The following is a 24527-nucleotide window of genomic DNA, read 5'->3' as shown; positions in this document are numbered from 1 at the left end:
TTATAAGAATAAGGACGCAAAAAATAAAGCCTGGGAAGAAATTGGAAAGGAATTGTGTTGTGAAAATTTCAATACAGACTTAGGTAAGAAACATTTATTAATAAAATCTTTTTTGTTACATACATGTTTACCGCTAGTTGCACAAACGAAATCCTCCATCCTCCATTAAAACATAAACGTCTGCCGGGTCACCTAGTGAAAAATATTAATTGGGTAGGTAAATCAAATAAGCCACGACGATATTACTGCGTTTCGTTTCGTTCCATTTTTGAATTTCGCGGTAGGTGTCAACTATAAAATCAGAACACAGATCTATCTTGCCATGACACGCTACCAGTGGGTGATACGAAGTAATTAGCGAATATATCGCGTAATGTGTTTCCTGATCTATGATCTGGGTCGTTAATTAGATCAGTCAATCCCGTTATAGTTAATGTGTGATTAACGTTGTAGCCATCCCGTACTCTAATAAAATTATGCAATATGCAACAGGCTTGAACTATCTTTTTTGCAATAGGAAAACTGACACTCATAGGAGTATGGAATACTCTGAATTTGTTGGACATTATTCCAAACGTCGACTCTATGTACCGTCTAGCACGACTTAAGCGGTAATTAAATATTTTCTTTTTATGAGTCATGTTGGATCGCACATAAGGTCTCATCACATGGTTGGATATACCAAATGCACCATCACCAACTATTATGTGTGGTACTGTTATATTAGTGCCCGGCAGATGCTTTACACCTGGCAACCTCAAACTATTGTTCTGTAACTTTTGAAATAGTGAACTCTCTTGAAATATTGTAGAGTCTGAGTTTTTCCCGCAAGAACCTATGTTAATATATGTGAAACAATAGTTCGCATCGCACATTGCCAAAAGGACGATAGAATAGAAATGTTTATAATTATAAAACATTGAGCCTCCACCTGCAGGATTTACTATACGTATGTGTTTACCATCTATCGCCCCGCAACAATTTGGAAAATTTGCATATAACTGAAATTCTTCACTTATGCGCTGCCACATTTCTGTAGTTGGTTCAGGTAGACATTCATGACGCAGTTTTTCCCATATAGTCGAACAAACTTCATCTACTATCTTAGCTACAGTAGTGATTCCCATTCTGTATGTGATAGATAAATCGGAGAAAGTACTGCCCGTTGCCAAAAACCTGAAAACAAAAAGTATTTTCATTTGATTTTAGTATATAGGTAAGTACCTAAAAAAATACGTTTTTATTGCAGATAAACAAATACGCCATCGATGGAAATCAGCCAGAGATAATTATTTCAGAACAAAAGGGAATATGCGAAATACGCCATCTGGAAGCGCTGCAAAACACAAGAAGTATCTATTTTTCGACCAAATGACATTCCTTGATCGTATTTCAGAAAATGAAGTTACAGAATCATTAAGCGATAATCAGTCTATCGTATCTGAAGATTTGACTGAAACAGCCACATCAGCGAATAACTTGAGTACTCCATCTCAGCTCCATAGACCACAGGAAAACACAGAAAATTGTCAAAACAAATGGAATAAACGTAGTGGAATGAATAAACGTAAATCAGAACAATCAAATTTTGAAAACGAATTAATAACGTTGCTTAACCAAAATACTTCCCCTTCCAACCTCAATCCTGATGATTTGTCATTTTTTGAGTCTCTTGGTCCGATTCTAAGTAATTTAAGTGCTTATCAAAAGCTGCAGTTTCGCGCAAAGGTTCTAGAATTACTTATTGGGATTTCAGCTCCAACGACTACGACACCTAGCTTTTCATCACCAGCAAATAATGTTAATTCTAGTGTGAACGCAAATTCTACTTATAATTACACAACTCAAACATTGCCACTTCATAATTATACCTATGCCTATGCTACCACCTCTACACCTCAACAGCAGCTTTATGAATCTGCAGTAGAATTATCAAATGAATCTGCAGTAGAATTATCAAATGTCGTATCGCCGACTGGCGATAATAACTCAAATTATCCTGATAATGAGAATCAATAAGGATATTAGTTAGTTTTTACAGATTTATTTTAAAAAGTTTATTACTACTTCGCAAAAATCAAAATGCTACTGCCTGGGAGGCAATGCCGCTCCGAAAGGGCAAAGTATGAATTTATTTATTTATGTATTTAACCTCACAAGTACTTGTCAATTTTTAGCTACAAAGTAAGACTGATTAAAATGAGACTATGATTCAAATGAGACTGTGATTAAAATAAGACTGTGATTTAAAATAAGATTATGATTAAAATAAGACTGTGATTTAAAATAAGTCAATGATTATAATAACACTGTGATTTAAAATAATGCCCTTATTCATTAAAAACGAGTGAGATTAATATAGGTTTTACAAGTGTTTTGTTTCTTTTCTACATTTGCAAAATGAAAGAGAAGATTCCGATTTTAAGACCATTTTAACTAAAATAGGTTTAATCAGCATTTATGAATAAGTGTGTTAGGTTGTAATTAAAATACGACTGTGATTAAAATAAGCCAAACAAATATTATCATTTATTACAAACCCTACTCTTTTATTTCACTTACCTTAGAGTAATCGCCAATTTTTCCACTGGAGCTATGGGGATGCGACGTATGCTGGATCTTCGTAAAGAAAACTCTAACTTGCACAGTAATTCGTCGAAACTGCTGGTTGATAGGCGAAAATATTTATAAAATTTATAACTATTTTCTCGTAAATCAGAGAAAGATGTTACGTGTTCGCCTCTCAGTAACCTTGTAGCGTTATAAGGATCAACACCTACTGTTCTTCGACGTTTTTGTTGCCTTTTTTTCCATAAAAAGTAAATAGCCAGTACTCTAACCGCATTGCCGTTCATTTTGTATCTGTTTGTACACGACTGTCTCACAGCAGCGAAACGCGCCGTACTAATTGAGGAGCGCCGTACTAGTTGGTGCACCGCTGTTCAAACGCGCGCTGTCCAACGGCGCGTCTAGCGGCGTGACTGTAAAACCAGCCTTAAACAAACGACTAGCGAATGTTTATAAAATACAAGCCACGTTTACAGAATACAAGCCATGATTTAGTATACTTGACTCGTATTCCCCTTTTCGCTTAAGAACCAAACGACAATCGAATATCCAGTCCAAGTATCAGTATAGTGATTCGGACTCTAACCAGAGTTCAAGAAACAGACACTCAAGAGTGCCTTTGCCCCTGACCCATCTAAACTGCGCGTTTACAAACGCCAGCATGACGATGATATGAGGAATTTAAACTGCAACAGGAGGACTGCTTCAAAGAGTTACAAAAAAATGTGCTCGTATCTATCCGCAATATTAAGAAACAGACCGAAGAAATAAGTACTTCTTTGGATTTCTTATCTAAGCAATACGACGATATTAGACTGAAAATTGAGAAAATTTAAAAAGAAAATTACAACACCTGTTTAGAACTTTTGGAAGATAAAATTGAGTTATTAGAGAAAAGATCCAAATCATGCCTCATGCCTTGAATTGAGAAATATTCCCATCAAAAAATCAGAAAATAAGGCTGAATTGTTGGGGTTGGTCTCTAAATTAAGCAAAACTCTAAAGGTTCCGTTGAAAAACAATGCAATCCGTGATATAATATTTATAGAACGAATGCCAAGCCCGAGACAAACAAGCCTATAAATATATAGATTTTTCTTCTGTAATGACAAAAGAGACAATTCTACAAGCATTTAAAATGTACAACAGAGAACATCGAGGGACAGATAAACTATGTACTAAGCACCTCCAGCTTGATATGCCCTCTCAACCGATATTTATGTCTGAAGCCTTTACCTACAAATGCAAAAAACTTTTTCATTTTTCGTACTCGGAAAGTAGTGTTGTTTTGATCCGAGTATTGGTATGGAAAATGCAGCTTCCCTCCACATTGAGGGAATAACTCATACCAATTACTTCCCACCTAAGGGCCGGAATGAACTTTAAAATTAGAACTGCTGTCATCAGCTGTGACGAGAGCGACGTAGACGATGAGATATCGGTGCCATCCATGCCTGCAATTAGAAGAGTAATCCAGAGCATCCTTGAGACGCCTTTTGATGAAGATTTCGCGGACCCAGCCCTTGACACTCACACCGACACCACCACACATCACCTGAGCTTGTTTTTGATTGGAGAGCGTTTCATAGTCCTCCGATTCCACCAGAATCGAGGCGGGAAACGTTCTCCGCCGAAAATGTGGGGCCCACAAATATGTCCACCGCCGATCCTTATACCATTTTTACCGAGATATGGGATCGGCCTATCATGGAGCATATTGCCTCAGAAACCAACAAATACGCTCAGCAGGTGGCAGGCCAGAAGTTCCGGAATCATAGTCTCCATCCCAATAGCCGCATCACTAACTGGGTTGACACCTCAGTGGATGAGTTAGACAGATTTTTTGCAATACTATTGGCGATGGGGATTGTGGTTAAGACCAGACTCGAAGAATACTGGAGTACCGCCGCTGATATTTTGTCAACTCCCAAATTCAGCGCATTGATCGTTATATTATCTTAAGTAAATGCCTGCATTTCAACGACAATGCCATGTGTGCGCCAGAATTAGAGTACTCTGAGGCAAGCTTATATAAAAAGCCAATATTGTTACATTTTAACTCTAAATTTCAAAAAAATGTATACTCCGAAACAGAACATCTCACTAGACGAGAGCCTTTGATGAGGAAAGGCTGGCTCGAAATCGGCCAGCAGAATAAAGTTGCGACTCGCGGTATTAAATCTTATGAGGTCTGTGTATCTCAAACCGGCTACTTATGGCGGTTTGATATTCACGCTCATAAGAGATCTCCACCGCAGCAGTTTGCTAATCCATTAGAGGCCTCTACCCCGACAATTGTATTGAAGCTGATCCAGGGCTTGGAGCATAAAGGGTATACACTGTGGATGGATAACTTTTACCAGTCCCCATGTCTGGCTCGACGCCTGAAATCTTTGGGGTTTGACTGTGTGGGAACCCTGCGGACCGATCGTAAGTTCGTCCCGCAGGCCTTGCATGGTCTCACGAAAAGGTACATGAGGCCAGGAGATATCACTGGTCTTACCTCAGGGGACGTAGACATCTTGGTATGGAGAGACGCTAATAGGTTGGCCATGATGACACGTTTCTTCTGCTTCTTCGTCTCCGTCACTTAGTCATTGTAACTTTCGCGTAAAATTATCAAAATCGTTATTAGATAAACATACAACAAACCCTTTGCCGATTTTGCCTACACTACAGCCTACAGAAGTAGACGTCAGTCACCGCTTAGATGAGCTCCCCATGGGGCCCAGTCAACGTATGCGGCGCACATGAAAGGTGTGTAAGAAATTCAAGCAATTGCAAATAATCAAACCCTACATCGTAATTCTAAATTATTAGCACTCTCTCCATTTTTAGATTCAAAAGGCGTATTGAGAGTCGGAGGTAGAATCCACAATTCGGAGTTTAGTTATAATAAAAGGCATCCCATGATTTTAGATTCTAAACATAATCTCACTAAATTAATAATGTTATATGAGCATAACCGTTTATTTCCGTTTAAAATGTTTTTAAAAAGATACGTTGACATATCTATGCGTAAGGTTCAGATTTTAAGCCCCGGTAGAGCACAAAAAATTAACAAAGCAATAGTGATGCGGCATTTTGATAAATATAAAATAATATATGAAGATTTAGACCTGCCAAACTATCCACTGCGCTTATACAATATAATACAGACGAAAAAGGATGCAGGCTCACGATCATAATCAGCCAGTGGTTTTAGCGAAAAAAGATGCTAAAAGAGGACATATGGTGGCGCCAGAATATGCTGGTTACATTAGGCAACCCAGGTTTAACAAATACCACAAAAAGGTTTTTAAAAATCCGTTATTTTTAGCTCAATACGTAGAATAAGAAACTAAACATTTTTGTCATTGTTGATTAAATAAGTATTCTATAAATATATAGCTCTTTTATTTATATCTATTAAATTAAGGTGGTCCTAATTTGCCGCAAGTACCTCCTTTACCCTTTTAAACAAACGACTAGCGAATGTTTATAAAATACAAGCCACGTTTACAGAATACAAGCCATGATTTAGTATACTTGACTCGTATTCTCCTTTTCGCTTAAGAACCAAACGACAATCGAATATCCAGTCCAAGTATCAGTATAGTAATTCGGACTCTAACCAGAGTTCAAGAAACAGACACGCAAGAGTGCCTTTGCCCCTGACCCATCTAAACTGCGCGTTTGCAAACGCCAGCATGACGATGATATGAGGAATTTAAACTGCAACAGGAGGACTGCTTCAAAGAGTTACAAAAAAATGTGCTCGTATCTATCCGCAATATTAAGAAACAGACCGAAGAAATAAGTACTTCTTTGGATTTCTTATCTAAGCAATACGACGATATTAGACTGAAAATTGAGAAAATTTAAAAAGAAAATTACAACACCTGTTTAGAACTTTTGGAAGATAAAATTGAGTTATTAGAGAAAAGATCCAAATCATGCCTCATGCCTTGAATTGAGAAATATTCCCATCAAAAAATCAGAAAATAAGGCTGAATTGCTGGGGTTGGTCTCTAAATTAAGCAAAACTCTAAAGGTTCCGTTGAAAAACAATGCAATCCGTGATATAATATTTATAGAACGAATGCCAAGCCCGAGACAAACAAGCCTATAAATATATAGATTTTTCTTCTGTAATGACAAAAGAGACAATTCTACAAGCATTTAAAATGTACAACAGAGAACATCGAGGGACAGATAACCTATGTACTAAGCATCTCCAGCTTGATATGCCCTCTCAACCGATATTTATGTCTGAAGCCTTTACCTACAAATGCAAAAATTTTTTTCATTTTTCGTACTCGGAAAGTAGTGTTGTTTTGATCCGAGTATTGGTATGGAAAATGCAGCTTCCCTCCACATTGAGGGAATAACTCATACCAATTACTTCCCACCTAAGGGCCGGAATAAACTTTAAAATTAGAACTGCTGTCATCAGCTGTGACGAGAGCGACGTAGACGATGAGATATCGGTGCCATCCATGCCTGCAATTAGAAGAGTAATCCAGAGCATCCTTGAGACGCCTTTTGATGAAGATTTCGCGGACCCAGCCCTTGACACTCACACCGACACCACCACACATCACCTGAGCTTGTTTTTGATTGGAGAGCGTTTCATAGTCCTCCGATTCCACCAGAATCGAGGCGGGAAACGTTCTCCGCCGAAAATGTGGGGCCCACAAATATGTCCACCGCCGATCCTTATACCATTTTTACCGAGATATGGGATCGGCCTATCATGGAGCATATTGCCTCAGAAACCAACAAATACGCTCAGCAGGTGGCAGGCCAGAAGTTCCGGAATCATAGTCTCCATCCCAATAGCCGCATCACTAACTGGGTTGACACCTCAGTGGATGAGTTAGACAGATTTTTTGCAATACTATTGGCGATGGGGATTGTGGTTAAGACCAGACTCGAAGAATACTGGAGTACCGCCGCTGATATTTTGTCAACTCCCAAATTCAGCGCATTGATCGTTATATTATCTTAAGTAAATGCCTGCATTTCAACGACAATGCCATGTGTGCGCCAGAGTTAGAGTACTCTGAGGCAAGTTTATATAAAATACAGCCAATATTGTTACATTTGAGCTCTAAATTTCAAAAAATGTATACTCCGAAACAGAACATCTCACTAGACGAGAGCCTTTGATGAGGAAAGGCTGGCTCGAAATCGGCCAGCTTATTCCGAATAAAGCTGCGACTCGACTCGCGGTATTAAATCTTATGAGGTCTGTGAATCTCAAACCGGCTACTTATGGCGGTTTGATATTCACGCTCATAAGAGATCTCCACCGCAGCAGTTTGCTAATCCATTAGAGGCCTCTACCCCGACAATTGTATTGAAGCTGATCCAGGGCTTGGAGCATAAAGGGTATACACTATGGATGGATAACTTTTACCAGTCCCCATGTCTGGCACGACGCCTGAAATCTTTAGGGTTTGACTCCGTCCTAAATTCTCATATCATACACTGACACGTTTCTTCTGCTTCTTCGTCTCCGTCACTTAGTCATCGTAACTTTCGCGTAAAATTATTAAAATCGTTATTAGATAAACATACAACAAACCCTTTGCCGATTTTGCCTACACTACAGCCTACAGAAGTAGACGTCAGTCACCGCTTAGATGAGCTTTTTCCATGGGGCATGACCAGGACAGACAGCTTACCGTGCATTCACTGACCCAGGATTTGAACCCAGTACTTCCATTTTTCTTTCCTTTTTCTTTCCATTAAATTTAGAACATAGTCTTCTTTCCCTTAACACTTGAAAAAACCTTATACCTCTGCTATAGTAAAACGCGAAGTGGACGACCTCCAGATAACTTTTAAACAGGCTCACTATCATCCTTATAAACAGACAAGTAACCAGACATGCGATTGTAGTTATTTAGTAGCAGTTACCACAGTCAAATATCTTGGTGTTACAATCGATGACAAATTAAATTGGGCTCTACATATATCTAACACCAGCATGCGCATTAGAAGATTAATCCATATTTTTAAAATCCTACGCATGGTTTGCAGTGTTGACTTACTTACTAAGTGCATGGGGAGGTGCTTCTAAAACACTGTGATAGAAACTGAGCGAGCACAACGAGCTTTATTGAAGGTTATCATGCAATATCCTTTTGCGTTCCCAACAACACAACTATATCAAGAAATTATGAAGCATTGAGGAAATACCACCGTATAACAATCCCTAGTTTACTAAAACATACGAATAGAATCTACAGATGCCCAATCCCAGTAATAAAAAGTAGTTTTGCACATAGACACTTTGAATTTTTTGCACCTTATTTGTATAATCTATCAAATAAATCAAACAAAATTAGAATTTATGGAAAGCTTGACCAATAGAGAAATTAAAATCTACATAAATCATGGCTAAAAGACTACGACTATGATGGCTCCGAGAATTAATTAATATTGAACAATAATCAAGCATATAAATAAAGGGACAGTGTATTTGTTATACCTACAGAACTCAAATTCTTATTTTCTTAATATTTATAAATTTATCTTTACATAGACACTCATACACGCACACTCCTGTTTTTGTTTATTTTACATCAGTTCTGAATTTTTTTTTTCTGATTTATTGAATGATTTATTGTTTTTATAACTTAAATTGTTTATCGACCTACTCTATCATTGAAAATGGGAAGACACTGCATTCTGTAACACAGTAATAACTAGTACAGGAGGCAGGGCTTCAACTTAATTTGTGATATGAAGCTTTGATGAATAAAGATTTATTATTATAAATATTTATAAAGTACAAGCCACATTTAGAGTATAAAAACAATGTCCTTTTAAAAACATAAAATCATATTGCTCGCGAGTCGAAATACTAGGGACGCCTTGTTGCGTCCAGTTAACGCGCGAACTCTAGAGCGAGTGCGCGTTCAACTCCATGTTTCATACTGAATTTCTACCCAAATGCTCGCGCGTAATACGCGGTTTTTGGACGCAACGGTTGCGCGTAATACGCGCGAGAGAATCGCAGCGAATTCGCCCTTTCTGGACTGAGCCTTAACCAAACGACAACTGAATATTTGTTGAATACAAGCCACATGTAGAGAATACAAGCAATGACTTTCTATAAACATAATATTCCACTTTTTCTTTTAATCAAACAACAACTGAATATTTATAAAACACAAGCAACATTTAAAGAATACAAGCCATGTTTTTTTTATAAACATGACTTACATTCTTTTCATTTTAACCAAACGACTTTCGAATATTTAGAGAATGCAAGCCATGACTTTTTATAAACATAACTCATATTCCTCTTTTTATTTTAACCAAACGACCACTGAATATTTATTGAATACAAGCCACATTTACATATAAACACGACTCAAAACGACTAGCGAATATTTTTCCATATAAGCCACATTTACAGCATGCAAGCCATGATTTAATAAATATAAATATAAATATACTTAAACAATACACATCACTATCTAGCCCCAAAGTAAGCATACAGAGCAGCTTGTATTATGGGTACTAAGATAGTTGATATTATAATATTCATATACATTTATATACTACATATAAATACTTATATAATGTATAAATACACACAGACACTGGAAAAAACCCATGTTCATCATATAAATATTTTCCAGTTGTGGGAATCGAACCCACGGCCGTGGATGCAGAAAGCAGGGTCACTATAGTATGCGCGTTATCATCTGAGTCGTCCGGTCATAAAAGTCAAAAAAGATAGGAATGTGCAGCGCGCCTACCTGCGCACCCTAATTATCGATAAACGGCTACCTGCGCACGTGCTAATGATGAGTCAATAATGATTTGGACGATTCTGATTGGTCGGTTTCTAATGTAATTGCATTGCGTATTTTTTTTGCTATAAATGTGTTTACTGCAATTAAATAAATACATTCATGTGTTACTCGTTGCGCACTATGGATACTTTATTTTCTAACGTTGATCTGAAGAAATTACATGGCGATATTAGCCCTCAAGCTCGAACACTGATTCACAACGTATTCCTGTTTCTCAATGAATTGAAAAGTGATCCGAATAAAGTGGCTTCTCTAAATTTCAACAAACCACGTGAAATGGCCGCATTTGTTTGTGGTGTGAGCAGAGCGACAGTGGACCGAATCAAGACGGAAGTATCACAATCAGGCAGTACCTGTATACCAAGAACAAATTTTAAGAAACCACAAACCGTCACTAATATTGACGATTTTGATAAAAGTGTGTTGAAGCGAACTGTAGCTTCATTTTATGAGAATGGAGAGTATCCATCCGTGGCGAAAATTTTAGAAAAATTCCGTGAACAATTACCCGATTTTAAATGCGGCAACACTTCAATGAGAATACTACTGAAGGAGGTTGGGTTCCAGTATAAGAAAAATAGCGAAGGACGTAAATATTTAATGGAAAGAACTGATATTGTTTGTGCTAGAATGGACTTTTTAAGGAAATTGGATTTACTTAGAAGAACTAACGATCAGCGACCACGTTTCTATCTAGACGAAACATGGATTAATCAAAACCATGCAAGAAAGAGGATGTGGCTTGGAAGCAACGATGAAGGAGGTTTCAAGAATCAGCCTGTGGGAAAAGGCCAAAGATTAATAGTTTGCCATGCGGGTTCTGCAAGGACTGGCTTCGTTCCAGATGCGAAGCTAATATTTAAAGCGGTGAAATCAAAGGATGCTGATTACCACACAGAAATGGATGGCGAAACATATATGGCATGGTTTTCCGGATTCCTGAATCTACTTGAAGAGCCCTCAGTTATAATTGTCGATAACGCAAGCTATCATTCGATACAGTTGGAAAAGATACCCACAAGAAACACGAGGAAAGCTGAAATTCAAGAATGGTTGACAAAGAAAAAGATTTCATATTCCAGCAACGAAATTATTGAAGAATTAATAAGAAAAGTAAAAGCCAGTAACCCGCAGAAGGTCTACGCTTTAGACCATCTGGCAAATGAACGAGGTCATGAAGTAATAAGGCTCCCTCCATATCACTGTCAATATAACCCAATAGAATTAATTTGGGCACAAGTAAAGGGAGAAGTTGCGAAGAATAATAATACCTTCAAGATAGCAGATGTCGAAAATCACCTCCACCGAGCCATAGAAAATGTCACACGAGAAGACTGGGCCAAATGTGTTAGGCATGCCGAAGAACTTCAAAACAAAGATTTACAAAAAGCTCTAATTAGAGATCACGCGCCGCTTATAATAAATTTGGCAGAAGACGAAGATTCTGATGATGAAGACTCAGGTGAAGATTAATTTTATTTAGTTAATAATTATATAATATGAAATATGTATTATATTAAATCAAATATTGTTAATTTTTTTAATTTTGTGAACAAGATACGATAATAAACTTTACTTATCGATAATATGTCTTTCATTGTTACACCCTTCACTAGACGGCTCCATAAGACCCATAAGTGCAAGCGAGATAGATATAGAGAAATGATTTATGGCCCTAAGACTCAGTTGTTAACGCGCGTACTATACCCACTGCGTCACACGGCCGTCAATAATAAACTTGACTTTAATGCCCCTTTTTGCTTATCAACCAACGACTAGCGAATATGTATAGAATACAAGACACGACTTTTTATAAGCATAACTAATATTCCTCTTTAGAATATAAGCCACATTTAGAGAATACAAGGGATGACTTTTTATAAACATGACTCATTCTCCTTTTCCCTTTTAAACAAACGACTAGCGAATATTTCTAAAATACAAGCCACGATTTAGGAAACTTGACTCATATTCCCCGGTTCGCTTGATAACCAAACGACTAGCGAAAATATTTTATGGAACAACACTTAGAGAGCCACATTTAGTATTTAGTACAAGCGATGACTATTTAAAAACATAACTCATATTCCTCTTCTTATTTTAACCAAACGACCACTGAATATTTATAGAATACAAGCCACATTTACGTATAAACATGACTCACATTCCTCTTTTTTCTTTTAAATAAACAACAACAGAATACTTTTAGAATACAAGCCATGACTTTTTATAAACATGACTCATATTCCTCTTTTTCTTTTAAATAAACAAAAACAGAATACTTATAGAATACGAGCCATGACTTTTTATAAACATGACTTATATGTAATACGAAATCTGTTACTTTCTTCAGTCCATAATTAAGTGACCTAATGTCTCAAGTTATTACGTAATTAGCTAACTTAACAACATTTAATAGTGACCATATCAATATCATAAACGTCGCGTCGTACACTCAATATTATAAATGGAGGTCAAAGTAAAGTTTTGCTAAATTTGCAAAAAGAGGAAAAACAATTGCTAGAAGCTAAACAATAATATACTCAGAGGCACAATTATCCGCCCACTATACTATACTCGCGTCATATTAAGTGGGCGGATAATTGTGCCTCTGAGTATAAAATAATAATAATTAAGGCGAGTCCCTATAGGGAGAGAGCCGTGATAGCGCAGTGGATATGACCTCTGCCCCCGATTCTGGAGTGCGTGGGTTCGAATACGGTCCGGTGCATGCACCTCCTTTCAGTTGTGTGCATTTTAAGAAATTATATATCACGTGTCTCAAACGGTGAAGGAAAAACATTGTGAGGAAACCTACCAGAGATTTTTTTCAATTCACTGTGTTTGTGAAGTCTGCCAATCCGAATTGGGCCACCGTGTAGGACTGTTGGCCTAACCCCTCTCATTCTGAGAGGAGACTAGAGCTCAGCAGTGAGCCGTATACGGATTGATAATAATGTTCCAACTTACCATCAGGAATTATTGCAGCCAAGCGATTGCTTGGCTTATCATCCATGTCATTTATTTTATAAGTTGTCATAATCGTTTTTTTTAAGTTGTCATAGATTAAATTCGTTCAAAATCTGCATGTGAAGTAAAAAACAGTACTAAACTTAAATAAAAAAAAATTACAATGGTTTTTATTTACAACATCATTGAATGGTATACAAAGAAAGTTGACTCGCATCGTTAAGATAAAAGATAAAAGAGCAGTGATAGCCCAGTGGATATGACCTCTGCCTCCGATTCCGGAGGGTGTGGGTTCGAATCCGGTCCGGGGCATGCACCTCCAACTTTTCAGTTGTGTGCATTTTAAGAAATTAAATATCACGTGTCTCAATCGGTGAAGGAAAACATCGTGAGGAAACCTGCATACCGGAGAATTATCTTCATTCTCTGCGTGTGTGAAGTCTGCCAATCCGCACTGGGCCAGCGTGGTGGACTATTGGCCTAACCCCTCTCGTTCTGAGAGGAGACTCGAGCTCAGCAGTGAGCCGAATATGGGTTGATGACGACGTTAAGATAAACAATATGATATATAGATTTATATTCATGGAATAAGGGTCCGTAATATATATCCATATAAATTAATAAAAGTTCATAGAAAACTTATTTTTTCTATTTTTCCGAACGTCAAAAACGCGGTCATCCATTTTGTGACGTCACGACCTTACTTGACGTCACCTAAGGAATAAACGTCAAACTAATTAAATAAGTAATAATTTTGTCAAACAAAGCGCTTGGATAAGATTTAGTGTTTACAAGCTTAAGTGACGTCATGAAACAGATAAAATATAGACAATCATGGTGGTTGGCCTTTTGACTCGTACTGTCAAGAAATATTTAAAAATTAAATGTTTTATGAATTAATGTCTCAAAAAAAATATCATAAATTATTTTCGATCTAGTAAAATTTAAGACCATTTAAAAACAGTGTTAATAATTAGCCTATTATTATAAATATAAATAATTAGATACAAGATTTGAAAATATCATTTTTTCAAGGAATTCTTCGTCTTCAATGTCTACTTGTAAAATGTTTATAAATCGTTAAATTTTAAAATATTATTTATTTACCGAATATAGTATACCGAAAAATAACACGTTAAATTGTAATCAGTATTTTCAGTTCACAATATGACGGCAGATTATAATATCACGAGTGAGATTAAAAAGTAACGTATTTCACAATCTAACAGTGTCATGATTCTATACAAAATTATGAAATAACAGTATATTAAACTACTTCTTATTTATATTTAGTGTAAATCACTGAGCCAATGAAGACATTTTATATATACCGAGAGGTTAAATCATTAAACCATCACGCTACTCAAATACGGGTAGGTGGGTTTAATTTTTTTTTTCAATTATGAAATAGTTATAACAAAAATCAGATATATTACTTATCTGTTATACAGGGTGCTGGGAAGTATTTCCCATAACTCTGAGGTACGTTCTATACCGAAAATTAATTAATAATGTTAAAGTTCAACATGTGTTTTAAAATTAATATTTTCGGGGTAAATAATATTTATTTTGTGATTGGATCTTAAAACGTGTCCCATAATCGCATCCTTATAACTATCTCGTAGCCAAGTAATACGGATTCTAAAATGCAAGGATGGATAAAGATGTGTGTTACATGGATAGTCGGAATTATTTGTATTACTTTGTATGAAAACATAAAGTTTTTATTTTTGAAAAGTGGACTCGTCAACACCTTGAAGTTATGGGAAATACTCCCGAGCATCCTGTATATAACCTATCTGATACTTATTAGTTATAGGAAATATGAGATAGACAATATTCAGTCATACACATAGCAAATAGGTAAATAAATAAATAAAAATAAATATACTTAAACAATACACATCACTATCTAGCCCCAAAGTAAGCATACAGAGTAGCTTGTGTTATGGGTGCTAAGATAGTTGATATTATAATATTCATATACAATTACTACTACATATAAATACTTATATAATGTATAAATACACACAGACACTGGAAAACACCCATGCTCATCACACAAATATTTTCCAGTTGTGGGAATCGAACCCACGGCCGTGGATGCAGAAAGCAGGGTCACTACCCACTGCGCGACAAGGCCGTCGCTGACGTTGCTTCATTTTTTAGATATAATTTTACCAAGTAGTTTCCTTTAACTTACAAGCAACATCGCACGTTACAGAGATTTATTTTCTTTTACCTAAATTACCTGAATGTCTCTTAAAAATCAATATATTCAAACCTATAGTATGACAAGTTCGTTGATGACACTCCCATGATATGCCAGCGACGGGGGGGAAAGACTGCGCGGGTGTGAAGTCGTGCGTGCGGGGAAGAGAGGTGCATCAGTCATGGGCTTTTCATTCATCGCTACACGCCCCCTGGCCCGCGCGGATCATTGAGAGTGTAACGAACGAAGTTGCCAAGCTATAGTCACCATTCCCATTCGACATGTTGCGATATTCAGAGTATAGGGATGATGACAGTTTTTTAAATTGTATATAAATTAAGAGTATGCTAATAGTAAAGCAATTTTGTCAAAGGAACAGGGTGTCTGCGATCATTACTTACGGAGCTATAGGGATTTAAAAGGTCAGATTTGCGGCGCTGCCGCGGATCACTGAAAAACGCCCCATACAAAATGGCACGAACTAATGACGTCGTAGATAATGTAATGATCGTTAGATTTGTATGTGCGTTCAAACAAAACTACTAATATCTATGTTATTTGTGCGTTTATGTTTATAGTTCAAATATTAAAAAATGACACTTTTATTGTAAGGAAGCTAAAACTGTACTAATTTTCATCTAATTACGATAAAAGATTTCTATTTTAATAGAATTTGAAATTTCATAATCTCATTTATTTAGCAAATATCCAGACAATCTTTGCTTTTTGTGTAAAAATTAGTTAACATTGACCTTATTTACCCGAATTTATCATAAAAATCAATATATTCAAACCCAGTCATCATCCCCATTGGAACAACACACATTACTACTATAGTATGCGCGTTATCATCTGAGTCGTCCGGTCATAAAAGTCAAAAAAGATAGGAATGTGCAGCGCGCCTACCTGCGCACCCTAATTATCGATAAACGGCTACCTGCGCACGTGCTAATGATGAGTCAATAATGATTTGGACGATTCTGATTGGTCGGTTTCTAATGTAATTGCATTGCGTATTTTTTTTGCTATAAATGTGTTTACTGCAATTAAATAAATACATTCATGTGTTACTCGTTGCGCACTATGGATACTTTATTTTCTAACGTTGATCTGAAGAAATTACATGGCGATATTAGCCCTCAAGCTCGAACACTGATTCACAACGTATTCCTGTTTCTCAATGAATTGAAAAGTGATCCGAATAAAGTGGCTTCTCTAAATTTCAACAAACCACGTGAAATGGCCGCATTTGTTTGTGGTGTGAGCAGAGCGACAGTGGACCGAATCAAGACGGAAGTATCACAATCAGGCAGTACCTGTATACCAAGAACAAATTTTAAGAAACCACAAACCGTCACTAATATTGACGATTTTGATAAAAGTGTGTTGAAGCGAACTGTAGCTTCATTTTATGAGAATGGAGAGTATCCATCCGTGGCGAAAATTTTAGAAAAATTCCGTGAACAATTACCCGATTTTAAATGCGGCAACACTTCAATGAGAATACTACTGAAGGAGGTTGGGTTCCAGTATAAGAAAAATAGCGAAGGACGTAAATATTTAATGGAAAGAACTGATATTGTTTGTGCTAGAATGGACTTTTTAAGGAAATTGGATTTACTTAGAAGAACTAACGATCAGCGACCACGTTTCTATCTAGACGAAACATGGATTAATCAAAACCATGCAAGAAAGAGGATGTGGCTTGGAAGCAACGATGAAGGAGGTTTCAAGAATCAGCCTGTGGGAAAAGGCCAAAGATTAATAGTTTGCCATGCGGGTTCTGCAAGGACTGGCTTCGTTCCAGATGCGAAGCTAATATTTAAAGCGGTGAAATCAAAGGATGCTGATTACCACACAGAAATGGATGGCGAAACATATATGGCATGGTTTTCCGAATTCCTGAATCTACTTGAAGAGCCCTCAGTTATAATTGTCGATAACGCAAGCTATCATTCGATACAGTTGGAAAAGATACCCACAAGAAACACGAGGAAAGCTGAAATTCAAGAATGGTTGACAAAGAAAAAGATTCCATATTCCAGCAACGAAATTATTGAAGAATTAATAAGAAAAGTAAAAGCCAGTAACCCGCAGAAGGTCTACGCTTTAGACCATCTGGCAAATGAACGAGGTCATGAAGTAATAAGGCTCCCTCCATATCACTGTCAATATAACCCAATAGAATTAATTTGGGCACAAGTAAAGGGAGAAGTTGCGAAGAATAATAATACCTTCAAGATAGCAGATGTCGAAAATCACCTCCACCGAGCCATAGAAAATGTCACACGAGAAGACTGGGCCAAATGTGTTAGGCATGCCGAAGAACTTCAAAACAAAGATTTACAAAAAGCTCTAATTAGAGATCACGCGCCGCTTATAATAAATTTGGCAGAAGACGAAGATTCTGATGATGAAGACTCAGATGAAGATTAATTTTATTTAGTTAATAATTATATAATATGAAATATGTATTATATTAAATCAAATATTGTTAATTTTTTTAATTTTGTGAACAAGATACGATAATAAACTTTACTTATCGATAATATGTCTTTCATTGTTACACCCTTCACTAGACGGCTCCATAAGACCCATAAGTGCAAGCGAGATAGATATAGAGAAATGATTTATGGCCCTAAGACTCAGTTGTTAACGCGCGTACTTTACAACAGTAATAATTATATCCTAAATTCATCACATTTCACACGCGAAATTGTTCTCAATTGTCCAGCGTTAAGGTGCACTTTCGTGTACCTTATTATCTCCAATATCATTGTTTCCCCCTCTTGCCGGGCGGCTTTTGCAGCTGGAAGCTGGTCTCGTTCTGGGCGGCGCCAAAGCTCGGCATCGTCAGCGACGTGTTGACGGGTTGCGGTTGAGGTTGCCAGTTCGATCCTGAAATATTTCAAGTTTTAAAAAGGGAATGGCTATCCCTGGACCAGGCCTTCCACCCGGCAATTTAATTATATCTAACGTTACCCGCAAAAAAAAAATAAGTTCATTTCAATATACTATATACAGGAAGAAAATTTTTTTAGTGCGGATATTTTTATATTTTGTACATAAACAAAATTTAATGATCACGTATTTTTTCTTTTTTTTTTAACTCAAAAATAACAAAATTATCGTTAGCTAAACTTATTTACTTTTGAACAGAATTTTAGGGTCACCCTATTGTGCGTTTATTTTATTTTCGTTTGATACCTAAAGGACGTCACCAGATCACTTTTAAGCTGAATATATCTTGTTTAGTAATATTATGTACATTATTTTGTTATTTTAGAGACATAAATTAAAAAAAAAAATTACATAAAATGTATCGAACTGTTTGTAGATTTATATTCTATTAATGATACAGAACCACGAAAAAAAATATCCGCACTAAAGACCGAATCATCCTGTTTAGAATAAGTTACCATCCGTAAAGTTACTTCTATGTAATAATATAATAAATAGAAATGTACATGTATTATCAAACGGGCGCTTAGCAGTGGTAGGTTGGTACGTACATGTCTCAAGTTAATAATAGTTTGTTACTTTGTAAATTATGTCCAAATTGTTTTTCCTGCCATTACTCTAAATGTTTATAAAGGTGTGTAAACCTGTACAAACAAATGACCATAACATGTTAGCAATAAGAAATATTTATAAGTCTACTAGCGGACGCCCGCGACTTCGTCCGCGTGAAAGTCGATGTAAACTTTCAACTACCCCTACCCTGCTCCTACCCTACCCTACCCCTAATTTTCTTTAGCTATAAACCTCACGGAGCCCGAGACCTTTCCAACGAATGCAAAACCGTGGAAATCGGTTCGTGCGTTCTGGAGTTATAGCGTCAGGAAGGAAAACCCGACTTATTTTTATTATAAGTCTATTGTTCTAACAACACTTTTACAATATATTATATAATAAAGACATTTAAAAATCAAATCAGTATCAAAAAAAATGTAGATAATTCTACTTTAATAATGAAATCATTACTTTATCAAAAAAAGTTCATTTCAACATTTTTAATTCATCTTTAATTTGTCCCCAACGTAACAAGCAAAGATTGTTGACCATACAGCATGAGTTTTAAGACATTTTTGAAGATTAGTTTGTTTGTTTAGCTTATTGGTAACAGAAAAAAATACAGTTACTTCATCGCTTTGGTACACCAGCGAACTGTTTGAGCAAGAAGAATGATAAATAAATTGTGTTTTTCTTCAAAAAACATACTTTTATTAAGTCAATTATTTTTCCAGATCCTTATTCAGTATATTATCATCTCCATATAATTTTTATATGGGGGTATACCTGGGTTACTGGTGCCGACGTTCTATTGGCTGGCGTGCATTTCCTAATTTCTATTTATAGTTTTTTTGGCTGGCTTGAGACCGTTATCTTTGGGAGTCCATGCAAGGGGGTTATGTTCATCGGCTGTTAACTCAGACTAAATACATAATACAGACTAGTATCGCACCCAAATTCACGAACAAAATTTTCTGCCATTTTCTAAGGAAAACTAGCTTAGATTTCATACATATTTTAAACTAAACTAGCAGTTTTTGTTCGTTTTTTACACCATATAACTACATAAAAAGGTATTTTTACGGAGGTTTTTAACCGACGGACACGATTTTAAACTATGAAACATCGATTCTTTAGAGACAGTGTTTATAATCGCATAAGATCGTTGATCATATACGTTGACAGAAAAATAATGTCTTGCGAGGCAGGTCTTTATCTAATTAGTCTGAGGCTGTTAATGATCATGATGATGGATTACGAAGATAAGTTTCTATTACCTGTGGAATCCGCTGAGGGGAATGATGACAGAGTGCTGCCCAGGTAGGTGAAGGGAGTCGGTCCAGCTAACTGCTGTATGTTACCTGTTCAAATAATAATTACTAAGTTAACTGTTAAAGGAAAATTATTTTAATTTATAAGCATTTTATTTTGACGGCCTCCGTGGCGCAGTGGTATGCGCGGAGGATTTATTAACGGAGGTCCTAGGTTCGATCCCCGGCTGGGCCGATTAAGGTTTTCTTTATTGGTTCAGGTCTAGCTGGTGGGAGGCTTCAGCCGTGGCTAGTTACCACCCTACCGGCAAAGACGTACCGCCAAGCGATTTAGCGTTCCGGTACGATGTCGTGTAGAAACCGAAAGGAGTGTGGATTTTCCTAATAAGTTAGCCCGCTTCCATCTTAGATTACATCATCACTTACCATCAGGTGAGATTGTAGTCAAGGGCTAAGTAAGTAACTTGTAAAGAATAAAAAAAAAGCAGTTCGATAGTATTGTTTACGGATAGAAGATACAAATTGTTGTTTCAAAAATAATTCTCAGATTTTTTGGAATCTGCATTAATTATATAACTTTTTTTGTTTCACTCCCTTGTCTACAAGAACAAAGACAATACGGTAAAAGTGTTCAAAATAAAAAATAAAAATAACTGGAATTAAATTCATATCCGATGTAAGCCGTCAATGTCATGTAATATTGTCAAACGTTGACATATATGAGTTAGTTGAGTATGACACAAGTTAAAAATCAACATTAAATCGTAGACAGAGAAGCATGAAACAAAACAATTCCTTAAATTGCTTTAAAAACGCCCTATACGATCGCAACTACGCAAAGATCTTTGACAATTTGTCAGGGTGTGAGTTACAAGCATGTTGTCATAAAAAAAATTCTTAATTAATGTTGTCAGCAAATGAAAAAAATGGATTTTATTTATTTAATTAAAAAAATATGCGGGTTCCAAAAATTTTTTTATTAAGATTTTTAGTCTTATATTTTATGTTCTTTTAATATAAAAAAAATTGTTGACACTCTGAAAAAAGGCCCAGCCTCCATACAAAATTGTCCTTTTGTACATGAGAGGTCAATGATTACAATAATGTATATGTATATATGTATATATTTTTAAAAGGTAACCCAGCGGGAATCAGCCTGTATGTACTCTTCGCCGCTGGTATTGTGTAGTTGCTAGTAGTAACTTACCTAAAGCGGCCCGCGGGTCGGAGAGCACGGCGCTGCCGAGCCCAATGTCCGAGAGATTCGCATTCTTGGTGCTTTTCCTCGAGCCTTCGGCGTCGCGCAGAATCTGGTCGAGGCTTGCGTTTGCTGTAATCAAAGTTTATTTGTATAGTGTTTTTTCAGAGCCGTGATAGCCCAGTGGATATGACTCCTCTGCCTCCGATTCCGAAGGGTGTGAGTTCAAATCCGGTCCGGGGCATGCATGCACAGTTTTGTGCATTTTAATAAATTAAATATCACGTGTCTCAAACGGTGAAGGAAAACATCGTGAGGAAACCTGCACACCAGAGAATTATCTTAATTCTCTGCGTGTGTGAAGTCTGCCAATCCGCAATGGGTCAGCGTGATGGACTATTGGCCTAACCCCTCTCATTCTGAGAGGAGACTCGAGCTCAGCAGTGAGATGAATATGGGTTGATGACGATAGTGTTTTTCAGATAGCATGCGTACGGTGACAGTTCTTTTCACTCTTGAAAGTTTGCCGCAATTCGCGATAACAGAACGTATTATGAACGTCATAAGGTAACTGTCACCGTAAACATGCCATCTGAAAAACACTTTAGTTTGACAAACTGAAACTTAATTCAGTTAATAGCTGTTTTTTACCATTATGGTATCGCAGTTTTTGCACTAGCCAGTACTCAAGTAATATTTTTTTGCCATATTAGGATGAAAGAAGGTCAAATATAATCATCAACCATTATTGTCCATCAGTTGGTTCTAAGTCAAGTCATGTCATACTTTAGTTAGGAGAGAAAGAAAGAAAATATCTTTATTACATTATGCCACACATTACAATTATCTCGCGATATGTGGAATAACCTAGAAAAAGGTCCCAGCTCAGCATATTGCTATATGTATACCGTATATGTAAAGATCATACAGAACTGATTTTCAGCTAGGACCCCGTTCCAAGTGCCGTCAGGAAAACAGACAACATAAACCCATATTCAAAGCTAAATCAAATTAAAGCTTACAAGCTAGTTAAAAAATATAAAAGAAAAAAAAAATGATCTAAAATAAGTTAGGCGTGGTTTTCTCAAAATCACTCAATACACTTTAGGATCATTTGCAATAGTGCGTGCGCGTTCGTCTAGGCGTACGTATTAGTGCGTGTGCGAGTTCCGAGCTCGAGTGTTTCAGCATATATAATAATAATAATATAATAAATAAATAAATAAATATACTTAAACAATACACATCACTATCTAGCCCCAAAGTAAGCATACAGAGTAGCTTGTGTTATGAGTGCTAAGATAGTTGATATTATAATATTAATATACAATTATATACTACATATAAATACTTATACATATAATGTATAAATACACACAGGCACTGGAAATCACCCATGCTCATCACACAAATATTTTCCAGTTGTGGGAATCGAACCCACGGCCGTGGATGCAGAAAGCAGGGTCACTACCCACTGCGCCACGCGGCCGTCATATGTGCGTGCATATCACCCTTCCATATGCATGTGTATCTATATTAATATTATAAAGAGACGAAGTTTGTGGTATTTTAAGGGGTAATCTCTGAACCTATTTTCCAAATTATTTTAACACTAGAAAGCCAAGTTAGTTGTGAGTGTTATAGGCAAGATTTTATCCCTATATTTTCACGGAAACAGGAACTACGCGGGTAAAACCGCGAGGATCTACGATTATTAATTCCAGCCAGTAAAATGACAAGTGCAACTGACACTGAAATGTCATTTTACTTACTGGAATTAATTAAGAGTTTATGTAGTTTATTTATTATTTATTATAGCACTATCCGTTTTCTATTACTTGATTTTTACATTGCGGGTTGTCTGGAGGAGATCGCTATTAGCGATAAGACCGCCTTGTGCATATTTCTACCTACCTATTTTGTTACATGATGAATATTGTTTTATATATTTTTTATGTGCAATAAAGAATATATCTATATAATAATCTTATGTAAGATTAATCGCATGTACGATTATTAATTCCAGACAGTAAAATGACATTTCAGTGACAGTTGCAGTTGTCTGTTTTTATCATTATGGTATCGCAGTCTTAGCACTAGCTAGTACTCAAGTAATATTTTTTTTTATCAAATATTTTGCCATATTAGGATGAAAAAAGGTCAAATATGGTCCATCGACCATTATACAGTCGGCAGTCGGTTCTAAGTCAAGTCATGTCATACTTTAGTTAGGAAAGAAATAAAGAAAATATCTCTATTACATTATGCCACACATCACGATTATTTAAGAATAATACCTCGCGATATGTGGAATAACCTAGAAAAAGGTCCCAGCTCAGCATATTGCTATATGTATCCCGTATGCAAAGATCATACAGCATTGATTTTCAGCTAGGACTCCGTTCCAAGTGCCGTCACGAAAACAGGCAACATAAACCCATATTCAAAGCTAAATCAAATTAAAGCTTACAAGCTAGTTAAAAAATATAAAAAAAAAATGATATAAAATAAGTTAGGCGTGGTTTACTCAAAATCACTCAATACACTTTAGGATCATTTGCAATAGTGCGTGCGCGTTCGTCTAGGCGTACGTATTAGTGCGTGTGCGAGTTCCGAGCTCGAGTGTTTCAGCATATATGTGCGTGCATATCACCCTTGCATATGCATGTGTTTCTATATTAATATTATAAAGAGGCGAAGTTTGTGGTATTTTAAGAAGTAAACTCTGAACCGATTTTCCAAATTCTTTTACCACTCGAAAGCCACGTTAGTTATGAGTGTCATAGGCAATATTTTATCCCTATATTTTCACGGAAACACGAACTACGCGGGTAAAACCGCGAAGATATATTACAATAGGCAGTAGTACTATCTACGATTATCAATTCCAGCCAGTAAAATGACAAGTGCAACCGACACTGAAATGTCATTTTACTTACTTGAATTAATTAAGAGTTTATGTAGTCTATTTATTATAGCAC

General features: G+C 36.4%; 2 protein-coding genes across 5 annotated transcripts in view; both read right to left on the bottom strand.

Moving 5' to 3' along the window:
- Positions 1 to 79: 79 nt before the first annotated feature.
- On the bottom strand, positions 80 to 2976 carry LOC128199422 (uncharacterized). Its single transcript, XM_052888807.1, has 2 exons — positions 2563 to 2976; positions 80 to 1176 (listed from the first exon to the last, which is right to left on the bottom strand). The coding sequence occupies exons 1-2, from the start codon at positions 2853 to 2855 to the stop codon at positions 300 to 302; spliced, it is 1170 nt and encodes a 389-aa protein (XP_052744767.1). The 5' UTR covers positions 2856 to 2976; the 3' UTR covers positions 80 to 299.
- A 5866-nt stretch (positions 2977 to 8842) lies between these two features.
- LOC112043697 (nuclear pore complex protein Nup58) overlaps positions 8843 to 24527 on the bottom strand; it is a 29110-nt gene continuing 13425 nt past the window's right edge. For 2 of the 4 annotated variants that reach the window (XM_052888804.1, XM_052888805.1), the window contains exons 11-13: positions 21556 to 21678; positions 20355 to 20438; positions 13543 to 18462 (exon numbers count right to left, since the gene is read on the bottom strand). In XM_052888804.1, the coding sequence (XP_052744764.1) occupies positions 18338 to 18462; positions 20355 to 20438; positions 21556 to 21678 (332 nt within the window). In that variant the 3' untranslated portion in view covers positions 13543 to 18337. Of the gene's footprint in view, positions 10357 to 13542; positions 18463 to 20354; positions 20439 to 21555; positions 21679 to 24527 lie in introns of those variants that run through there. The other 2 variants (XR_008252068.1, XR_008252067.1) reach the window with 2 other exon arrangements.

The sequence above is a fragment of the Bicyclus anynana genome, chromosome 23 (genome assembly GCF_947172395.1).
Source record: "Bicyclus anynana chromosome 23, ilBicAnyn1.1, whole genome shotgun sequence".
NCBI lineage: Eukaryota > Metazoa > Arthropoda > Insecta > Lepidoptera > Nymphalidae > Bicyclus > Bicyclus anynana.
This window is presented reverse-complemented; position numbering and strand designations above follow the sequence as displayed.

What these genes read in the sequence shown, in the direction of transcription:
- LOC128199422 (XM_052888807.1), bottom strand. Translation starts at nt 2,855, where the DNA reads ATGAACGGCAATGCGGTTAGAGTACTGGCTATTTACTTTTTATGGAAA. An exon ending in AAATTGGCGATTACTCTAAG is followed by an intron (nt 1,177 to 2,562) that starts GTAAGTGAAATA and finishes TTTTGTTTTCAG; the next exon opens with GTTTTTGGCAACGGGCAGTA.